Raw genomic sequence first — 23,210 nt, forward strand, 5'->3', positions numbered from 1 at the left:
GTCAAACGCGGCTGATAGGTCCAGGAGCATGAGGACCGCCCTCCCCCCTTTGTCAACCACCCTTCGAATCTCTTCAGTAGCAAGAATTAAGGCGGATTCAGTGGAGTGGCATGAATGGAAACCGTGCTGGGAAGTGTCCAGCAGATTATTTACATCCAAATAGTCAGTCAGCACTCTATTTAATTGTTTTCCAAGACTTTAGCTGAAATTGGTAGGCCGGCAATAGGGTGATAGCTTTTGGTTCATTGGGGTCCAGATTTGATTCCTTCAGAAGGGGTGAGATCGATACTTTTTTCCAGATTTCTGGGTAATGACCAGATTCCAGGACTTGGTTTAAGAGGGGGGTAATATTGTCGCAAATCTTATGGGCAGCCTGATGTTTCACAAGAAGGCGTTATTCTCACACGTTCGAGAATTGTTGTCATGGAGAGTCTGCAAAAACAGTTAAAGTGCCCCATGAAGGACATTGTGGAATCGTTGCCACAAAATGAGCTCAGAGATCGAGTCTGGTATCCCAATCTCAATGAGAGAGATGAAGGCCTGTCATCTATGCAACTGCCTTTCATCGAAAACGACTCAATACACCTTAAACACGTAGAGTTGCCAAAGCATGCATGGGAAAGAATTGCAGTTGACTTCTTCAGTCCTCTTGACAATGGACATCGCCTAAAGGTGATCGTTGATGATTACTCACGCTTTCCATTGATAGAAAATCTCTCATCCACCCCTCAAGAAAGAATCATTGAGAGATTAGAAAGCATTCTCGCGACCTGGGTTGTTCCTGCAATTCCAAAATCTGAAAACGACTCGCCTTCCAACCATTGAGAAATCAGATACTTTCTCAGTCATCTTAACGTGAAGCTTCAGAAGAGCACACCCTTTTGGCCACGTCGAACGTTTTCAGTACTCTCAAGAAAGCTATTCAGCATGCTGTATTAGAAAATACTGACCTTAAAACTGTCTTTAATTTTACTCTTCGAGCTTACCGTTCGACCTCTCACTCGACCACAGGTGAAAGCCCAGCAACTTTGATGTTCGGGAGGACCATGATGACCAAGTTACCTCAATGGACCAACAGAAGATCAAGTGGGTCTAAAAGGACAATTGGAGGCCCCCTGACTGCTGCTGCTCCTACATCGCCAATGCAGATCATGGATACTTCGACTGGCTTTCCCCAGTTTTCAGACTTGTGATCAGAGCACCTCGAAGACTCATTGAAGAGTTATAATTGTATATATTTGTAAAAAAAAAAATGTTCTATTTAAGAGAGGGGGAGATGTAGTGTTGTGTTAGTTAGCAATGATGGAACCCTTTTGGTTCCTGATGGGCTGCGTAGAACTGGGTCAGAAGTGTTGGAGCGTAGTGAAGTGAATGCAGGTCTAGAATGTTGAGTTCACGGTTACACAGAGAAGAATAAAGACATGTTATACTAAGCTCTGTGTGTGACATAGTTATTAGCAGATACTCAAGCTGGGAAGTACTCTACAATGGTAAGCACTTGGCACTACAAGAGTATTGCATTACAGTGTCATGTACAAGTCAACAACCTATGGGGGACAAGTTTTCCATGGTACTCTGAAAGAATATTGACCTGGAGTTAAAATATTCACCTAAACCTAGAACTGTGGAAACACCTCAAGTCTATCAGCCATGTCTGACTGTAAAAACTGGAAGTTCAATATCTTCATATATTGATGCCAAAAAGAGGCAGAAACCTTTCATGAATGAAATAAAATATATTGGAAATCTTATTAAGAGAAGACTTACTTTAGATGTATCAATAAATATTAATCCTAAACCTCCCAAACACAAGAGGCAAAGACGAACAATTGAAACTTTACTTTGGACTATCATTGACTGAGACGACACCTAAAAAGAAAGAAGATAAATGACGGTATGATTTGGAATCCGTTTCAGACATTAATTTCCATTTTTGTGGCATCAATGCTGAATCATTTTCTACTAGAAACCCACCACAAGAAATAGCAGAACATTTTGCAAGAACGAAAATTATCTATAATACATTAAAGCATCCTTACATGCTGCAGACAGGGAGAAAGTCAAGTAAGTACAAGTGATTAATTTGCTTCCTTGGTTTGGGCAAGGAGCAAATGGTGCATTTGAAAGCACTTAGAAAATGATTTTCATAGTAAGTGTGCCATCCTCCTAAAAAATGGCACCTCCATAAAGACTGATGTAGGAGAGGGGAATCTGACTAATGGTTGCCCCCAACTTTTTGCCTGGTATTTGAGTGGTTTTTGACTAGTCTGGCTGGGATCCTGCTATCCAGGACCCCAGCCTATCTGCTTTCTCCCTGAAACTGATGTGAGTACTCTATGTACAAACCTAATTGGATGCTGGGCATGCCCTACCAGTCCCTTGTAGATGGTACCCTAGGTACACAGGGCATGGGTCCCCCAGTAGGCCTACTAGGGCTGCAGCACTTATTGTGCCACCCTGGGACAGCCATACAAACTGACACCACCAGACCACTACTGTAGTCTGGGTAAGGTGGTGCTAGCACCCCTTACAGGGATATAGGTACCCTATATCCCACCCCATTACAACACATGTACTCTCATAGGTCACCCCTATAGCAGGCCTTGCTAATCCTACAGGGCAGGGTGCTGAGGTATGTGTGAGGGGGGACCCCTACATGAGTAGGGCCTCTCTGCAACCTTCGTAAAATCGTTACTAGGTTGTTTGTAGTGTAGCCATACCATGTACTCTTAACCGCCTTATAAGTCTATCGCGATACCGCAATAACTTGAGAATGGCTACACAGAACCATATCGTGTTTGGTGTCAAACATGTAGGAATCATACCCCCAGTCCAGCCATGGGCATGAGGGTACGATTCCCCCTTGCTAGAAGGGCGATATGGGAAAAGCAGTAGAATTTAGACACCAATTTAAAAGTGCACAAGTTTCACAAAATGGCTACTGCCCGCCACCTAAACGACCCTGGCTGGCTGTTGCTGGGGAAAACCCCAGCCTCGCCAGCTGGACAATAGGGTTCCTGTGGCAGGGAGGTGCTAGCATCTCCCCAGACAGGATAATGTGGATTGGAACAGGGTGGGTGCACCAAATGTCCTTTCAGAGTTGCACGTGGGCAGCTGCAGAGACCTAATTCTGCATACACCGCTTGGAACCGGTTCAGGGGCATCCTGCCCCTCGCCCAGGTGGGAAACACACAAAGGGGAGAGGGTGTAGCCACCCTTTCCCGCCTCACCACTCATTGGTGGACACTACTCTGGACACTCCCCTAATCTTGGGGATAAAGGTGAATAACGTGGCCCCAGAGCCTCAGATTAATCTTGAACTTTACAGTCTTGACCTTCGACTTGCTGCTGCCCAGCTGACAGAAGAAATCTCCCTTGGGATAAAGGAGTTATCCCCCTGCTTGGCAGGCACCTGAAACACTGCAAGTGACCCGGTTGGAACTTCGCTGCTCCGACGGACTTCGACGACTTCCAGCACCCTTGAGGTGGGTTTCCAGCGCATCCCAGAGGCCAGTGAGTGTGCTCAACGAGTTTGGGCACCGTGGACCGCGTGGGTGCCGAGATCCCCAATACCCCAGGACACCGGCCACCTCTTGCATAGCACACAACCCTGACCAGTGGGGAAGTTGTGCTTTGGCCCGTTTTTGAGCCAACCACTCTACAGCAATTGTGCCAAAGACCAGCGCCCTAGCCCCCTCCGGTGGCCCGTGGGTGCCCTTTTACGCACGCCAAATTGCCGCCTCCCGCGGTCCCTTGTCTCTCGACTTGTGGGCCCTAGCGGAGGTCTATTTCTACAAACAAGAGTTCCCCTGGTTGCTCCAGGCCTGCTCTACAGTCTCTCCAAAGGAGACCTCTCCCAGACATTGTGGGTCTGCACTGTAGCGGATTTGTTTATTCTTTGTGGGTTGCAGTAGCCAAGGCTTAGTGGATCCAATCCGGACACTAACACCGCAGCGACCCTCATCCAATGTGGGACAGTCGCCCTCCGGAAGCTGGCCTTCCTTGAAGCCTCCCCGAGCCCGTGGCTGCAGATCCAAGCGACAGCACCTCTCACCTGAAGCACCCGACATCGAAGGGCTCCTTGCTTTGAGCCTCCTGGTCACTGTGCTGTGACCCAGACTCTGTCCCCTCTGCTTTCAGGTTCTTCTCTACAATCTTCACATCTTTGATCTTCACGGCATCATCGACGCTTTTGGCTAGCAGCACTTTTCAACATTTTCCTATAGAAAATCAGCCCGCGACCCGACACAAGAATCGACCTATGCACCCGGCTTCCCTGGTGCAGGTAAAAGTGGTACCTCGGTACTCTCGTGGTAGTGGGCTCCTCAAAAGCTTTAGTCTAAAGTTTTAACTTTGTACTCCTGCTAGAAGTGACTTTAATCTGTATAATTTAAACCGTGACATTCTCCATAGGCTAACATTGAGATCCCGATAGCAGCTCTTTGCACTGCACGCGTCTCCCGTGGGTCCCCTTCCTCATAACTGCTGGTGGATTCTGAAGAGGCAAGCGATCCTGAATGCCCTAGGCATTGCCTGTAGAATTGTCGTGGTTCTTATACCACTTTTTTGATATATGGTTTGGTCCCCCCCTGGGGCCCACTGATTTCTGTACTATTTATTGTTTATAAATGCTTGTTTGAAGTGTAACTTTGCCACTAGTCACATAAAGCGACTGTGGGTTTCTGTCTAGAATAAATACATATATTTTATATATATACCTGTGTGGGCTACTCTTTCATTTGGTTATTCAAGAGGTTATTATGGTAAAACAATAAGCTTAACACTCCTTCAAGACTTAGCCTGAAGGCTGCTCTCCACAGCTACCACTAGGATAGCTTTCTTAAAAGGTTGTCTTTACCTATCATCAATAAGAGTCGAATTGGACTGGTGTAAGGTGGCCACTATAACTAGTGACCAGCATATGCCAGGCCAACTTCTCACAACCGATAAAAGTCAACCTTTTTGTTGGACACGTAAACAGGTGAAGGAAAAGCAAAGGTCACACCTCAGCCGTCACAGGCCTATAAAATAGTGATCAATTGTTTGTGCCCCTACATGTCACACCCAGTTGACTAAGGTTATTCCATCAGCTTTGAGCAATAATTACTAGAGAAAAACGGGTATTGCTGACCATACGGTATGGCTGCGGCTTAAAATTCACTCCTATCCCATGAAATGCATGACTAAAGAAATTCACTCATTACTTCCACTGGGGGAGATACAATAACCACTGCAGGAATGGGTAATATATCTTCACATATTGAGGGGTCACTGGTATTCCTTATTCCAAAGAAAGAAAAATATCTGAAACCACATCAGAAGCAAAAACTGCAAGATGTTAACTCTTGGCTGGGAAATTGAGACTTATTGGCCATAATTGACCTTAAGGAAGAGTGGTTCCACTTACTAAAACATAAGAAAAATGTGTGATCTGTGGTATATAGAAAGCGTGAGCAATTTCGGGTGCTACCATTTTGACAAAAACTGCTCCACAGTATTTAAAAGATTCTCTTTAACATCACACCTTTAAAGAGCAGCAATTTGTTTGCATCTGTTTTTAGTTGATTGATTACCACAAAGTGTAAATGCCAAGAATAATACAATATTGATATTGTACCTGGTCGATTTCCAGGTCAACTTAGCTAAATGATGCCCTGTACTCCATACGCAGTAGAACATTTTTTAAACCACACAACCATAAGGTGAACATTCTTGATTATTCCTCAGTATAGAAAAGACTGACAAACCGTTTTAAGCGATGCTACAGTGTGGCATTGAGAATAGTAATAGGGTTTTAATTATGATGTAATTCTGCACAGTTACTAACCAAGCAAGGTTGCAAATTAGACTGTTAAAGGAATGGATTAGTAGTTGGTTTCAACCAAGTACAAGCATCCAGGAATACCTAGCAGTTGTAGCAAGTAAAGTGTGTAATAGTCTGTCTGGTTGTTTATCCAGGGCAACGTTTTGAGGTGCTTCATGTGATTATGCTATTGATTGTCTCCGAGATGGCCGCTGAGCATGTTCTAATTAAACAGCATTTTAATCATGCATGGACCATATAGGGCACTGCAGATGGGGACAATTGTTGTCACTTTTATAAGTAATGTAGTATGGCAACAATGGGGCAACCCTGTGTCCCTCAGAACCTGGGTATGTGTATAATAGGCTATAATGGTTCTGTCGGGGATAACCCAATGTCACTTTGTCAGTATTTCCTGTATTGACAGCCCTCTGATTACTTGTAAATATTGATTCATGCTTTAATTGATATAAAAGAAGAGCCTCTTGCGAATATTTACTATTAGGTGTGTTGCTTTAATCTGTGTTCCCACGTCATTTGATATGCATTCCAATGTTTTTGAAATACGTTTTATGAATTAACCAATGTAAATGCTTTACTTGTCTAACTTATTTAAAAGGTATCAAGCAACTCATCCTGTTACTTTAAAGCAATTGGGTTCTCCCCGACAAAACCCATTGTAGCCTATTATACTTGATAAGTAACAGCATTTGTTTTTTTAACATCATCTGTATTGTCTTGTTACTTCAGCTTGTATAGTCTCTTCTTGGGCTCTGAAACAGGAGGAAATAGACTTGGGGGAACAACTGACCGGCATAAGGATACATGGCAGCTAGTGTTCCACAAAGCTTGGCCCCAGATGGAGACGGTTGCTCTGCTTTTCTTCATACCTTCATCATTCATTTGGTCTCGCCTAGGCATCGCTTGTGCTGTCTCTCTGAGACATGCTGTATTCAGAATATGGGCTTTAAGCTACGCCTATCTTCCACCCATGTTTTTAATTGGCTCCTTTGACTGTCTTTTGGAAATAGTTATTTTTCTGTGGCTAATGTCTTTAGTAGTCCCTCCTTTTCTGCTGTTGTAACCTTCAATGAGGACTTGCCCCAGTTACATGTGACCTTAGTCTGTGCATATAATTTACAGTTTCAAAGCACTTTTTTGTTAGTTTTTCATCGCAGGTACGACAGCTAGCACTTCCCTGACCTGGACTCATCAGATGCTTCTGAAGGTGCCTGTTCAGTGCACTTCCCCCTCCTTCATTGGCTTTCGAGCTAACAAACACACAAGGTGTTCCATGGTGCCTTTTCCATGGACTTCTCCCTTCTGCTTGTTTTCTTTTGCTCCTGTGTGGTTTGTTCAGCGATCATGTAATTGTACATATTCGACCATTGTTTAATCATATTGATTAGTTCTTTAAATTTATTTTTTACCATCGGCATATTTTTTCTACAGTCCACGCCGAGACTCGAACCTGGTTCCCCAGATCTGAAGTCGTAATCTGTTTGTTATGCCCCATCACTATGGTCTCCTGTTACTATCAGGCACATTAGGCCACGCCCAGTGCCCTGGCAAAGCATCCGATTCAAGGATGCCATGCTTGCATTTCTTAATTATAATCAGCGCGACTTCCACTGCGCTTTATCTGTAAGTTCCATTCCACATGTAGATCCTCTCCAGACTCACTGGTCTACCCACATTATATGTCTTTATTAAAACCATTGTGTGCTGCATGACTATGTGCTCTTTACGCTTTAATAAAACCATTGTGTGCAGCATGACTGTTTTCTTCCCCCCTCTTTTCCTTCACTCATTCCCCGGGGGTACCTGGCTCCTCCTGCTCTCTTGATTATGCAGAGTCTAGCTCTTGACCATCTCGTCACACCACTTAACTTCCAGGTTTGTTCCTAGGCCTGCAGGCGTGAGTCATACCGCTTTCTGCAGTGACTCCCTCCACGCCTGATGACCGGCCCAATGTGCCCTCTACTCGAGGATCATTTTCCTTCAACCTCGTAAGCCCTTTCCCACACAATTGCACTGCTCCCACTCTCCCCCTTTTAAACCCTTTCCACAACTGCCCTTCTATAGACCTTCATAGAGGTACTCTCCCATGGTCCAAGAGCCTTGGGCATGAATTGCCTCATGCCTCTTCAGACTCTAGGCACTGTAGACATCCTCATCAGCGCACCACAGGACTGCATCCGCACCCGCTGCATCCTTCAGGTACCTTGCTCGCCCTCCCAGGGTTCATGAGCCCCTGACGTTATGGACTCTTGGCACTAGATAGCAGATTAATTAATAGTGTCTGACGCGACTGCACATGCACCAGTTGGATTATGGTGCCACTGGCATCAGATACCTTGTTAACTCACCAGGGGTTTACTTCTTCCCGCATTCGGACCCTGAATCTTCAAAGAAATTTCTCCGGCTCCTACCCCAGCACTTTGGCTCTCCAGACCTGTGCTTCTCTTACCCCTCTTAGCTTTCCACCAGCCTCCCTTGGACCGTTCCTCACTCAGCTTCCTTACCCCTTTTCATTTTTTCCACATAAGGATACGGTTAGATTCGGGCAGATTTAGCCCTGGACGTCCTCCGTCCACACCCCTAATTGCATAATTTGCACAGGACATCAAGGTTTGACATGGCTCATGTGAATTTTCCTACTTGCCTTCCTCTCTGATTGAGTAAGCTGATGTCTCCATAGGTGACCCTGGGCTTTCTTCCAGTGATTTTTCGCTTTTAATTTTTTCTCCCTTGTTTGAATAGCCTGAAGTTTTGCCATAACTTCGCCCCCTGGACAAATATTGTGCACCCCCAATCCAGGAGGTCTTCAGAGATGAAAGGGTTACAGTTCCTGCAGATCTTTTGGTTTGCTTTGTCTCAGCGGGGTTGCAAGGCCCACTAGTATCACTTTTTGTGTCATTTTACCTCCTTGCTGCTCGAAGGGACCCCCATAGCCTGCAGCTTTCAGCCCTGCCTCTAAGAGAAGCAATGTCTGGCAAACACCCATTTATTTCTGAATAATGAGTGTAAAAGTATTAAGGTAACCATGTTCCTGCTTACATTTCACATGCTGTACTTAATCTTACATTCCCTATTTGGGTTTGCTTTTTCCAGGATGTTACTTTTTTATTTTTTTTCAGGCAGCATATTACTCTTGTCTCCTCTCCCTCATAATCTAGTTCCCATTTTCTGGTTCTCAAGTGCTGCCAGGTCATACAAATGGCAATAGCACTATGCAAATATGATCACTCCACTGTAAATAAAGAAACAAAAGAAACATGCATTTGCACGGCAATAGGTCTCGCAATGACAATATTTTGAGCTACTGACTTTGTAAATGACAATGGTTTTTGTTTTTAAAATATAAATAAAAGGCATTGTTATTCATTATGCCAATACAGCTAGATAAAGTGGTAACATGAATCTGTGAACAACCAGCATCACAGGAGCCTGCACGCCCTCCTTTTACACTTAGATACAGTGGAGCATGAATCTGTGAACACCCAATATCTCAGGAGCTAAATCTTTAAAAACATAATCTGGTGGCATTATGTGCTACGGCGCACTTCGTTAACGCACATGCTGGAATTACTTTTACATTTTATTAAAACCCAGTGTTATTCTGCAATTAATGGACGAGCTGAAAAGGCTGCTCCCAGGAGAGAGAGCGTCTTGAAATGGTTTCTGTTTTATTTGCAGATGTGCCCAGTATAAGTGCTCTGGGGCAGCTGGCCTGAGCAGTGGGCACTGAATAGAGGTTCTGTCCAGACTGGACAGTCTGAGCCATGCCGCCGAGGGGCAGGCCTTATTAGCATACCAGATGTTAGGATGGGGGGAGGGAGTGAATCTATGGAAGGGGTGAACAGTCCACTCACAGGGGATTGGATGTTTGGGGCATATGAATAATTTTCAGAATATTAACTCCTTGCGCGTTGCATAGTTAGTTTGAGACACATTGTAACAGCCTTAAAGTGCACATGCGGAGACCCAAAGGATGAAGGCGGTGGGAGTGTAGGAGCAGAGGTATGAAGGTTAGCAGGCAAGGAATGGAAGGGGGGACAGCAGAGAGGACAAAGAAGGAATGGAGGGGGTGACGTAAGGAAGGGGGAGAGAGAAGAGGAAGAAGGAATGGAGGGGGAGAGGGGAGGACGCAATGAAGCTTCAGCTAAATGAAATATTTTAGTAAAAAAAAAAGCACAACATGGAGCCTCTGTAGTTAGCCTGAAACAGGAAGACCGGCACTGCACACAATGACGAGGGATTTTCCGGAACAAATGGCGAGGTCCGGGGAACCAGCCGTGGTCTGGGAAAGTTGCCACCGTCCCTGCGCCCCCATGGAGCACGCATGAGAGTACTGCAAGCTGTAGTAGCCCCGAGTGCTTCCAGTAAACACAGTCAGACACATCTCCCCAGACTGACGCCAGCACACATTACACTCCGCCCGAACCCCCTGGCTTCTCGATTGTGCAATCTCATTTCACCAATCTCAATAGTGGATACACGACATTCTTCACAACATTGAACATGCACGAGAGGGTATTTATTTCTAAACACATGTAACATTTCATAGGATGTTGAAATACAAATAGGATCACGAAGTAAAGAATATAAGCAACAAAACACACCCAGCATACGAAACCGAAAACGCTCCGTGGATGGAAAATATCCCAGTAAAATATTGGCAGCTGAGGTGGCCGCTGTAGCCAATGATCTCGCTGTGACAAGACAAAAAATGTATTGTTGGTGCCTGGGTGGGAAAAAATAAAGACGAAAACCCCAAAACAGGGAAAATAAACGGGCTGCAACACATTTTTACCGAAAATGGGAGAGACACGGTTTATACCTCATGCCAGACCCTTAATGCATTTCATTAATTGAGGGAGTGGGGCATGTTTTCTACGTTGGGCAGGACGCGGTGCAAAAACAGCTAGCTAAGTAGCGGCCGGTACCACGGGGTTCTAAAACGTAAGGGTAGCATTGGTTATGAGGCAATACGCGAGTCTTACTGAGGGTGATCTGGGAGCGAGTGTTGGGCTCTTTTGATAACTGATTCCTGGAATGAGTTTCTGCATGGCTGCGCGAGCCTGGCAGTGGTTGCAGTTTTGCTTGGGTGTGCGTGGTCCCCCCTCCCGGTGGCATGTCCTTCGTGTAATGAGACAGGGAGTGCCTCGTGCACGCCCTGGCTGGGTGCAAAAGCTCCTGTGCGCATGTGACGTGCATCCCATGCTGAGCTTACAAACAAAAACAAGACATGGGTAAAGGCTTGGAGGAAAGAAAATAAGTAAGGAAGACAAAACAAGCGGCCGCAAAAGTAAAAGTGATCGCAATCAAACATCAAAGCAAATGGTGTGCAGGCTGCCAAATGGTGCGCGTGCCCGGCGCACATGCACTGTATTTGGAGGCCTGAAAGCACTCGTTTGCACTTCCAGATCCCCCATTTACAAAAGCTCTCGCGAGAGCAGCGCTAAAGCGCTGGCTCAGGCGAGACCTAAAAAACATTGCCCTTTTCAACGCCAAGAGCTAAAATGTGAGGCCGATTGCATTGCAAATACTTGTTTTTAAGCTTGTTTTGAAACCATTTACTCTAGACCTCTCGCCCCTCTTTTGAACTTTTAAAGGGGTTTTATCAATATTAAATCTTAAACAGATTTTTTGTGTGAGCGATATACCACTTGCTAATATGCCGTCTAGGGCCACATAACCTGTGGACTGATTAAGGATGTATTTACAATTTTAATGGGTCAGCGTTCTGCAGGCCTATACCGGTTGTCCTGGCCCCCTAAAAAAAAAAGCATAGAAAAACGATAGGAATGTGATGCCCATATTGTCCATCTTCCAAAATGAAACCAGTCTTTTCTGTGTGTAATGTGAGCTGTCGATATCAGTTCCTATGCGAGAAGCTCTCAAATTACCAAATACTTGAAGTCTTTGGGGGGGGGGGGGGGGTTGCTGGCATTCTGTAAATAGCACCTTTTCCTGTGGCATAGGCAAGCCGTCTCACCCTGTGTGTGCTCAATAATCTTCCCCTAATCAATATTGGCGCAGAAGGGGTTTGCTCTAATGCCTGTTCCCAGATATTCTCTTTCTATCCCGAGATTGCAAATCCTCTGTGTTGAATCCTCTCCTGTGTTAGAGCCACGCTTCTCTAACTGGAATCCTTCAAGCTTCTTGGACAGTTATGGAGAGAGGAATGAAAAATCGCCCATAGGGTAAAAATGTCCCTTTCAAACCAAGCATTGTAAATGCTGTGAACCGGTTTTACTATCTGTATGTGTCAACACAGCTGTTACACCAGCAGTCGTTTTGTAGAGTGAAAGGATGTTTAACTTAAATGAGCTATTCAATTTTTGGCGCGAGCTGAGTGGAACAGTGCACCACAGAGGCAGTCCTATATGCAGAGGTTACTTTAGACCAATCTTTAAGACCCCACCGCAGGCAGAAGTCTATCTTCACTCTCCTCAGACACAACCAGGAGCAGATGGCTTTTTGCACAGTGTCCTAGCTGGAGCAGACATCTCTCTCTCTACAGTCTCCCCAGACACAACCAGGAATAGACAGCAATATCCACAGCTTGGTCACACCCTCCCAGGAAATGACTGCTCCACAGTTTCCGCAGACCCCCACAGGAGCAGACGGCTATTTACACAGACTACTCAGAAAACGGACCACTCCAGGACCATCACTATAGTACCCTTGCAGATCTTCCTACAGCATCTGATGTGCATCCGCACTACATGCATCATTTGCAGACTCTACTCACAGTCAGAAAAACACAACATGCCTCTCCTTCTACAGTCACAGCAAACAACAAGGCAGCAACTCTTCCACTGTCAATTCAATGTGTACCTTCACATCTGGAGACTCTTCAATGGGCACACTCAACAGAGCACATCTCCCTTCTACACCAGCACAGCAAAGCATCCAGTACAGCATCAGCACACACACAACACGCATGGACGTCTCTGTGACTTGGCACATGATAAAATACACGCTGTGCCACGACCAACCGCTGTCCCTTCCTTTTCTGTTTGAAGCCATTCGGAAACATATATAATGTGCTGAAAACAATAAATAAAAAACGTACCAGCGGGCATCAAGTATCCTACTCCGCTTCCTCTATTATGTGTCATCACACCTGAACACAAGTCGAGCGTCTCTAGGGAAGTAAAAGGTGTTTCACTCCAGTATATGTTTTTTCAGATGAAATGCGACTCTGGCGCAAGAATCCCTTTATGAGAAAATTGCTCTGTGAAATAGCCACACAGACAAATCAAGTATTAGGCTTACCTATAAATCTTTACCAAGGGTAGAGTGAAGTCCTGGGGAGGCTTCTCTGATATGGCGGAGGAGGAACGTTGCACCACTGAAAAATAAAATGATAATGAACTATTTTATTATCATTTATTTTTTTACCTTATCACCAGCTGAGCAGAGGTTAGGGGCGGGAGCGTACCATGCTGATGAGTGTCACATCAGCAGTAGGGAGGAGTGGTAGGCACTTATAAGGGCGCATGTCAGTTTGGCCAGACGTCTTACGCTGGCCAAACAGACATGCGCACTTAGGTTTCTCCAACCCAGATGTGTTGTGCAGCCGGGTTGAAGAAAAGCTGCAGGGTCCCTGTGCCTGAGCGAGCTTTAAACAAGCCCGGTCAGGCCAATCCAGGCGCTGCTCTCATGCTAGGTATAGTATGAGAGCAACATCTGGATTGGGTGGGTGGCCTGTGCAGTAAAGCCCATCAACTTCCTTGATGAGGGGAGCAACGAAGCGGGCAAGAGCGGAGCAACAGGTAAGTCTTTTTATTTTATTTTTAAAACCCAACCCCAAGCGCCCCCTCACATGCCACTTCTCTCCCCTGCCCTACCACTTTACCATAGTGGCAGCCGCTACTGTAGCTGCTACAACTACAACCCAGGACAGAAGTATTAGTAGTCAGGTGACATGGTGTCACCTGGTCCCAGTACCAGAGAAGGGGAAAGGATGAGGAAAATACAGACTGATGAGGGGGCATTACCCTTTTCGCCCATTCCAGACAATGTCCGCTGCTGATTAATTGGTAATGTGTTGTGAAAGCATTGACTGGTTATAGAGAATATTGCGTGCAGAGTACTGGCAGTACTCGAAGCATGTTGCTGTATCTAACTGTGCTATGTTCTGCAGGATGCGTAGCTACAGTCAGCTTCCCTGTCTTCGGCATGGGTTGATCACAAAGGCAAACCTGGTGCCTGATTGGGACCTGGTAAAGTATGGTATAACCCTTGTTCTCTGAGATCCAGCATGTTTCAGGCTTTGTGAGTTAGATTTGCTAGGAGAGGTCACACCGTCCCGGCACTAAATTACAAAATTTCAGGCCGCCGCCGCCATGATACTGAGTTGCCACGGAGTGCCTGCTGAAGGAATAGACTGTGTCCTGAGCAGCAAGCAGGCAAAGATGACAATAGCTTTCTGCATGCTGCGCTTTATCCAGAGCACACACACAGGTTACCCTTTGAAACCAAAATATAAAAAAACTTTTTGATATTGTTGTGGGCATCGCCATTCAAAACAAACACAACTCTGACATTGAGAAGCTGATGCAGTGGTTACGTATTTTTATTTCAAGTATTTGGCATAAAAAGACAAAAAAAATAGTATATGCTGCCATCGAAGATGAGGGTCCAGTGCTCGCTGAGCCACTGGATTCAAGCTATCCTGGCTGATGAAGGGTGTTACTCCGAAACCGGTCCCAGGATGCTTGTTCCAGTAGAGGGAGGACCCGGCTTGGCAGTTCGGGCTGGACTGGTCCCATTAGGTACAGGGTCAAGACTGATTTGCATAGTGTTGGGGCCAAACTGGGGTGGCGTAGTGAGCAAAGGAAAGATGGATTTAACCTAGATGTTTGATTCATTCAGTATTCCATCCATCATTTGTTGCTGTAGCACCGAAACGTGGCTGGCATTTCCCGGCAATAAAACGTAATGCAAATGTACAAAACATTCACTAGTGGTGCTTTTTTACTAGTGATGTTTAAAATAGAAATCCTTTCAGCTGTGCCTTGCACCCTATTTGTGAAGGATACAAGAATAAATCTCCACCCAAGCAATTAATCAAAATACAAGCAACTACAATGCTACAATGTCACCTTATAACAGCAGCTTCAAAAAAGAGAAGGCAAATGATCATCTAAATGGGCACCTGACATGCGAACAAAATAATCAGTAATTAATGTTAATATAAAAAATAAACAATATGAGAAAGTACAATTTGAATGAGGGTTGCCTCTAAATAGAAAAGAACTATTTTTAAGTAGATGTGAACAACAATGTGCACAGGCTTTGTGCAGTTATTCAAAGTGAAGGGGGCCAATGTGGAAAGTGGCCTGACCCATTACCCGTTTTGAATGCAGTGGTGGGAGGAAGCAGACTGCAAACGACAAAAATACAGACTAGTGGATTAAGCCTGGTCACCAAAAGCCGCTCTATGTATGTATACATTATTTATGAATTTTGGGAAAAACAGTGGTCTGCTAAAGCGGTCTCAGAAGGCTATACCTAAAAAAACAACTGATGTATGCGCTCTGGTATGAGTGACCACCTAACATTTTACATCGCTTACATTTCATGCTCAGTTATGTCTATTTACCAAAATGTAGCATTTATAATGCTGGTTACTTAGATATTCTAAAAAAAAATATATATATAGTTCCATATTGTGCCAGTGTTTACGAATTCGACAGCATCTACGTATCCCCATATTTCTAGGCTTGAGAGGCCCAATTACATAACCGTAAGACTTTTTTTTGCTAGTTAACATTGGACCTGTTGTGAACACTGTGTGATCAATATAGGGTTGTAATGTCTTCTGATGATTGCACTGTACTGTTGACTTTGCGTTATGGTTTTGCAGGTGTGGCAAAGTAGTGTCTCACTGATAAAACCTGCACAGATACACCAGCTACAAGTGGCTTTTCAAGTCCTGACAGGTGCTACAAGACAAATTTGCCCTCAAAATCTAAAAATGGAAATTCCACATTTCATCCTCCCTAGCCAGTCGATTTCACATTACTATACCCTGATTCTTTTGCCCCAGGCTCCACCAGCCAGAATGTTAGGAGTTTAGACTGTTGTCATTTCATGCTCACAAAACTGCACACCATCCCTTCCTTACCTCAGAGTTTGTAGCTATTCTTTGAGGCTTGGTTTTAGCTGTAGAGTGTCTGATTTCCTGTTCAGAACTTAACACAGCACACGCGTCTCGTTGGTCCTCGTTTCAGCCTGCTCTGTATTGCCCTCAAGTTCCTTGTTGAAGTATCTATGTGTCTAGCATTTTGCCCAACCGAATATTACTCTGCAGTGCAGGCTGTCTGCCTTGACTATCTTTGCCCTACTTGATATTTTAAATCACCTCTGTTCGCTGGCTTCCTATCCGTTTGACCCCTTGTCCCTAGGCTCCTGTATAATGTAATCTCATTTCTGGGTATTACCTACCCCTATCTTCAACTATGTACGTGTTGCTGTGTTCTGTTGTTAAGTAAGATTAGGTAACTACACAGTACTGTATTGGACCTTATCTTGCGGCATGTTAGCCCTTTAGGATGGTCCTCACATACCTAAGTTGCCTTTCAGGTATGGCCCGACCTCATAGCTGATGTGGTCTTTGCACTTTAAGTCAAGATGGTTAAAAAGCCCACGTGCCAGACGACCAGTACGTAGCCGATTGGGGGTGTTTTCAGTAGTCCAAATCTCGCTCATAGGAATCCTAATTGTCATATGTTTAGCCAACCACAAGCCAGACATCCTAGGTAGGGTTGAGATGTTATTGGGTGGAGACTGAGCTATTCAAGCAGCCAACCTGTTGCAGACTTCCTGGGCTCACTGTTAATTGCTACCCAGAAAACGGACAGAGATGAAATCTCTGCAGGGTGTCTGAAGCTCATACCTCTGAGGCTGCCGGAAGAAAGGGTTGCCAGAATTACCCAAATGAGGAGAACCACCATCATACTTCACATGGAATGTTTCATGACAGATGGCACCAGGTACAGTCACAATGCTCACACAGGCACACTATCATAAAGCATACCACACCTAAGCAGAGTATACACTTGGAAAAGGGAAGGACTTCAGTTATGGTTCAATAAACCGTTTTTATGTGCAGTATACCAGCAGTAAGGGTGGAAAGGCCCATGTTCCTGTGTATTTAGTCAGGTGCCACCTGTGATTAGTTTCTCCATAGCTTGGCGAGAGACAGTAGTTACCCTCCTCAGTGAGTGGCGGTATGCTTTAGATAAGCTCCTAGTACCACAGATTCAGGTCCTCTGCTGGGAGGCGATCCAGACATAGTGGAGCGCCCCTCCAGTGGGCTTGAAGATGCCGAGTCCTCTGAGGTAAAAACACAAGGTCAGCAAGAAATGCTGGAAACTGGCAAAATGGTGGTACATGTTTCCGCAGTGTGGTGCTGAGTAAGTAACTGTATCGTCGGTTGATGTGACCTGTGCATCTTTAGATGCTGGTAATGTTGTATGCTTGGTATATGGGTGTTTCTTGGGACCTGTGGCTTTCAATTTATGGCTGCAAAGAACCATGTTTTAGGGGCTTTCGGAAGGCAAGGTGATCCATGTTGACCGTATGCCAGGGCTTCGGGTTGTATTAAATAGATGTATTGTTAGGACAGGGAGCTGTGTGGTTTCAACTAGTATTTTCTTGAAGCCTAGTGTGCGTGGGTATTTTCCATTGAAAACAGCCCCTTCAACTGAGCCCTATCTCCTATGGCTGAAAAGCTCTCACAGCAGATTTTTACTGACTAGGTTCCGTTTGGACCTTTTTCCTTAGCTCCTGGTCCATCCGTGTGGGGCACATAGGGGCCAGAGTCTTTCTCCCTGTGGCTGCAACGGGAAGTCTCCACAGGACATAATGCATTTTTTTTTATGTTTTGCAGTTTTTACAAGTTTCCTAGAAAATCTTATCTTATCCCAGTCTTAAAGAAGTGCAATTTTAGACAGGTCACACCAGCTTTTATTTTCTTGCAAATGCATACCAGTAACTCCTTGTTATATGTCCCTAGTTTCTTGAGGTGTGCAGTCAGGCTCAAATCAAGCTGCGATTAGTCTATCCATTAGTGTCCTTAAACTCAGGCTGTGACCTTTTTATGTTTGCCCCGGTCTATGGCATGGATTGTTCCTTATTTGGTATTTAACTGTTATTGTACACACTTTTTCCATCTTTTTAATGCAATGGAAATCACTTTCATCATCCTGTACTGTATTGTAATTTTTTATCTTTCTGTACTTTTGTGGTCTATCTAGATAGATTGAATACAGTTTTTTTTATTGATTGTTTGAATGGTTACTTTGTGATTCGACCAGGCATGGCTTGGTCTTAGCATGTTAGTGCTGGTACTTAAACTCATACACTGCAGCAATTCTGCAACTTTCATGTGTTAATCACTATTCATGACACAGAAGCTCTTGAACTTGTCTCACTGAGTGTCCAGCAGCCGGGTTAAGTTCTGTAAGGCCTGTGCGATATGCCAGGGTCTTGTGTTGTAGGAGTCCGGATTCGTTGTTAAAGGCCTATTCAAGCTTCTTGTGTGATAGGCAGGCAGGCGAAGGGAATGCATTAGTGTTGTTCTGATGTGTGAAAATCAGGGTAACTATAGGCCATAGCCACTGCAGGTAGTCCAGGTAAGGTATTATGTGACACAGTGTTACGACGGAAACATGACCTTGAGATCACTCTGTTGATGTCTGAATCTTCAGTCATGCATAGATTTTAACTTAGCATAGTAAGATCCGGGTACATGCTATGTTGCTACATATTTGAATGGAGAGATGAAAGCAAATTGAAAGGTGCGCAGTAAGAAATGTGTAGTCCAGAAAGCATTCTATGTTTATATTCCAAAATATGTTGTTTCTTCTTTTTCTTCTTCTATTCAATTTCAACAAAATCCAGCCAATGCGTTTCATTCCAATTACATTTAGAACTTCATCAGGGATGAGATTGACCTAAATATAGTAGAGCGTTAGCATGTCTGTTTATATAGATAGAGATGTATAGAGTTTCATCCAAATCATACTTTTTGGGAGATATTTTGTGAGTTTTATCATGTCCAGTGATACAAGGATCAAAGTATACAACATTCCGGTAGATACCTTAATAAGTATCCATTCTCCCGTAATCTTCCGTATCCATTCCAACAGTAGGTTGATGTGTCAGAGAAGAATGGGACACTTGCCCTAAAATAATTTTGTGTTTCGTAATTGGAACATGTTTTCCAGAGAAGCAGATTCAGGCTATTAGCTGCTCCATGTATACTTTGAATAGTGGACCAAACAGTCAAGCCTTTATCAACTGTGGTAGAGAAAGGTGTGGTGCCTTACGGACTAACTGTATTCTTTCCTATAGGAAGAAAGAAATTGCGGCAAGTGCAGAAGCCTTGATCCCCAGGCACTGGGTTCAGAAAGAATTGATCAGTGGTTTCCTGTACTACACATGGCATGATGTAACCTGACCCTCCCACAAAAGTAGTAAAGCCTCAATAAAAGTATTTAAAAACAAACTGGCGCATTCCACTTTCAACGCACACCTACGCTATCCAGTAAGGTCTAGTCCATTTGCCCCCAGAACTGGTTATCAGCATGCTGTACCTGGCAATGCGGAGCTGTGCAGAAGCCCACTTTCTAGATAGCCTAGAGCCATTTGGCCGCACACAAAAAGGTCACCCTAGCAGTAGATGTGCATTATACACACAACAAATAGTCTAAAATAACAGTATTAGGAAGATATTCAAAACCAATCACAACAGGAGCTTGTAAGTGTGTTAAGGTGTTTAAAAAAAAACATATTAAGGAAATATGAGGTGCTTTTGTTGCAGCCATTTGTTTGCTGGTTTGTCTTCTGGGCTGTGACTCGTGTATTACTAGAAGAAAAAGGCAAGATAGTTCGTCACATGATTGGAGGTGAGAAGGAATCCTTTACTGGGCCTCCTGAAATGGACATGACTTGCATTCCATCAAAAAGAACAAGTGTATTTCAAAGGGGTGACCAAGTATGCATAAAGATGTCAATATCCAGATAGCTTTTATAAATTGCAGTCAAGCATACTTGTATTTGGAAGTTTTGTAGAGCATTTGTTTCGGTTATTTCAGAGTGCCCAAGTCACAAAAATGGCTTTTAGCAGGTTGTTAGTCCGATCTGTGAGGTAGCACCTTTTCCTGTGTTTTTCAGTTGTGACCCCTGTGCTGAGGGAATACATCTGGAGACAAGATGGTCAGCCATTATTTTTGAAGATGTGTGTAGTTTAGTTCTCAGATTTGTGCTCGGGGCACTTCAAGTCTTAGGACTTTGGATTTTAGTGTAACTGCCCAATGTTTGAGCCAGTTGGGTGATCATGCATGTAGTCGATGAGTGATGGCTCATGGTCGGTGAGTAGATTGGGACTAGTGAAGAAGGCGTCGAGAGCCGTTTTGCAGTAGGCTCTGTGGACAGTAAAGAGGACCTTGAATGTGATCTCTTCCATCACCGGAAGCCAGTGGAGCATTCAGTGCTGGAGTGGGCACATTTGTAGCCTTTGGCGTTTGGAATATGTTCCTTGGGAGTACTGAGTATATGACATTACAATTGCTAAGCAGTGCCATGACTAGAACGCGCTTCAGACCCACACAGTGGCCACATTGGTGGAGAGAGAGAATGTTGAGGAAAGCTGCAGATTAACCCCATTGCTCAGTGCACTAATTTGGGGCACAAGGGAGAGCTCCATAGCCAAGATAACTTGTGTGGGTGGGAGGGAGTTCCAGGGTTTATCCAAGGTCTTGAGGCCAACAGAGAGGCAAGGAGTCCGTTTCAGTCCTATCTCTTTTCAGTAGGACTTCAGTCTATTTGTGCACAGTAATCTCACCCTCAGTGATGGTCCACACATGTGGTGATATTTGCTCGGCTTTCTGTTTTATCGGCTGAACTGAGCTAGATTGCTTGTTCCTGCACGTTTCTCATGACATATTACGGTCCTGAAGATTTTCAAAGATAAAAAGAAAATCTGGAAAACGTCCTGTAAAGGGAGGTGAAAGTGATCTTGATATATACATTAGTGTACATTTCATTGCACAAAGCTAGATTGATCTCTTGGTGTGAAACTCCTTGTACCAAAAGGAAGAGTTTTTCATGGAGCTGCATACATTGTCTTCAAAATATGGTTTTAAGTTGAATATGCCGAGCCTTGTCTAGACATACTTTATGCTTTGTGTCTTTCCAGATTCTACAGGCTCTTGGGAAGTCCTACCACCCGGGCTGCTTCCGCTGTGTAACGTGTAACGAGTGCCTGGACGGCGTCCCCTTCACCGTCGATGTGGACAACAATATTTACTGCGTTAAGGACTATCACACGTAAGCTCCTTAACTTCCTGCTATTTTATTAAAGAATGCATTCACATTTTTAAAGGCGGGTCTTTTAAAGAAGTAGTGGAAATGGGATTGGACTTGTTCCATCTGAAAAGATCAGAAGGCCGTGTGTAGTATTCTCATATTAGCTCATGTTAGAATGTTATGAGTCAGGTGGGGTTCCAGGGTAGGGCTCTTGGGAGGCTTTGGCACAAGTACAGATAAGGGGCCTGGGATCCGAAAGACATGTTAAAGTTTCTCGATCTGTACGGCTGGTTTATGTGTATTCTCAGGTCTCCTAAGAGTAATGAACCACACTGCAAGTTGCATGTGCTTCAAGTCTCAGGCAAAGATGCGATGTTTCCCTAGAATTTTTTAAATAAAATTTGTATGAAATGTTGCATGTTCTGAAGATTTATTTTTGTAATTGTGTACTAAAATAATCGTGTTTTTGGGAGTTGATTTAAAACAAATGTGAGTTAACTTGAGGAGCAATACTGTCTGCTCCTCCTCCCATGAATGGGAACTCGAGGTGTCGGTGAGAGAGGGAGGCTGTTTTCACAGATATGGTAGTGCCAGCTTGTCATCTCAGAGACTAGCCAGCACCACTGTCATACGACAATCCAGTGGTTGCGCAGCAGCCTCGCAGCAAGGGATGAGCATTGCAGATGAGAAATAGCTTGGGAACAGCCAATCAGAGGCCAAGAAACATGAACCATGCTAATTAATGCCCACAACCTAAACTGCTGCAAATCGTTTCTGTAGGTGTTAAAGGGATTTGGGAAATGAGCCCTTCTGTTCCAGAATGTTTGCTAGCAGTAGCATTTTATTCCAAGATTTTAAATGTATTTGAGTTTTTTTCCCCTTTTTTTTCCCCTTTTCTTCCCCTTTTCTTCCCTTCTTGAGTTCACTTGCGCATATTCAGTATGCATTTCACGCTTGAAACTGTTACGCAGTGCATTGGAGGATGACATTTGTCCCGCGTGTCATTTTTATTTATTTATTTTTTGCCCCAATATGAACACTGCACTTCTTCGTATTCCTCCCCTTCCATACAACACTTTCTGAGAGAAATATATGCGAAAGTGCTTCATTCTTCTGAAATTCTAGTTCACCTTGGACGGTATGCTTCCTATAGAAGGTCAGCTAACATTAAAAAAGTGCATTTTCATTATGTCCCAACATAAGCGCCTAGGAAGCGGTGTTGTGCCCTTGTAGGCAGGTTACTGGGTGCGCCTATGCAGAAGAGGAATTGTGCCATGTGATGGCAGAGACTTAGGATGCAACTTCAGCATCTCATGCGACCTCTTGGTTTTCTAGTCCAAGATTCATAAAGAAAGATGTTTTTTTTCTCCTGAAACTCTTGTTTAGGCTTTCATATCAGAGAGAGAGAGAGAGAGAGAGAGCGAGAGAGAGACTCCTCCACTGTGATACTAACTGCTTGCAATCGAAGGTACAAAACGTTGCTCTTCCCTTCCATCTATGATTACATCACTGGTTTCCTGGCATACGCTTCTGAGCGCATCCTATTGGGATCTGGAATCTCCTATTATAGCAGACCTCAAAAGTGGTACCCTGTTTCAGACTTTTCTTGCTGCTTATTCTGTAACTTGTTTCGGTCTTTTATCAATAAACTGAAGTGATAGGACATATTATAGATCCTTGAAGGCTCCAGGTATTCATAGCTGCTGTCTTCTATTGGAGATGCACATCTGGCACCATATGCGTCAGACTATGCCCCCATTGAGTTGTGGCTGTATCTCACCAGCAGAGCCAATGCAACCTCAAATGAAGAGTGTAAGCCTCTAGCAGTGCTCAAAATGCAGCTATGTTAAGAGAGTACAATTACCGATGAAATCTTCCTTCCACAGGAACTTCATATCAGACAACAAGCAGTGCCCCTCAGACGCATCTGATTTGGAAACTACTGTTGATCTTTAGAAAGGGAAACAACCTTTGCCACGACTCCAGAACAACGAGTTCTGGACTCACGCAAGTTGAACAACGACTTGCCCGAACGACGACTCATCCTTAACCACGAATGTGCGTGGTTAAGACT

At 44.3% G+C, this 23,210-nt stretch overlaps 1 protein-coding gene across 1 annotated transcript in view; it reads left to right on the forward strand.

Annotated features, from left to right (window-relative positions):
• The window catches only part of WTIP (WT1 interacting protein), a 424,743-nt gene that overhangs the window by 281,871 nt on the left and 119,662 nt on the right, over positions 1-23,210 (forward strand). Inside the window, exon 5 of the mRNA XM_085639776.1 lies at positions 21,027-21,157. Within this exon, the coding sequence (XP_085495902.1) occupies positions 21,027-21,157 (131 nt within the window). The remainder of the gene's footprint in view (positions 1-21,026; positions 21,158-23,210) is intronic.

Source organism: Triturus cristatus, chromosome 12 (genome assembly GCF_964204655.1).
Source record: "Triturus cristatus chromosome 12, aTriCri1.1, whole genome shotgun sequence".
Classification (NCBI taxonomy): domain Eukaryota; kingdom Metazoa; phylum Chordata; class Amphibia; order Caudata; family Salamandridae; genus Triturus; species Triturus cristatus.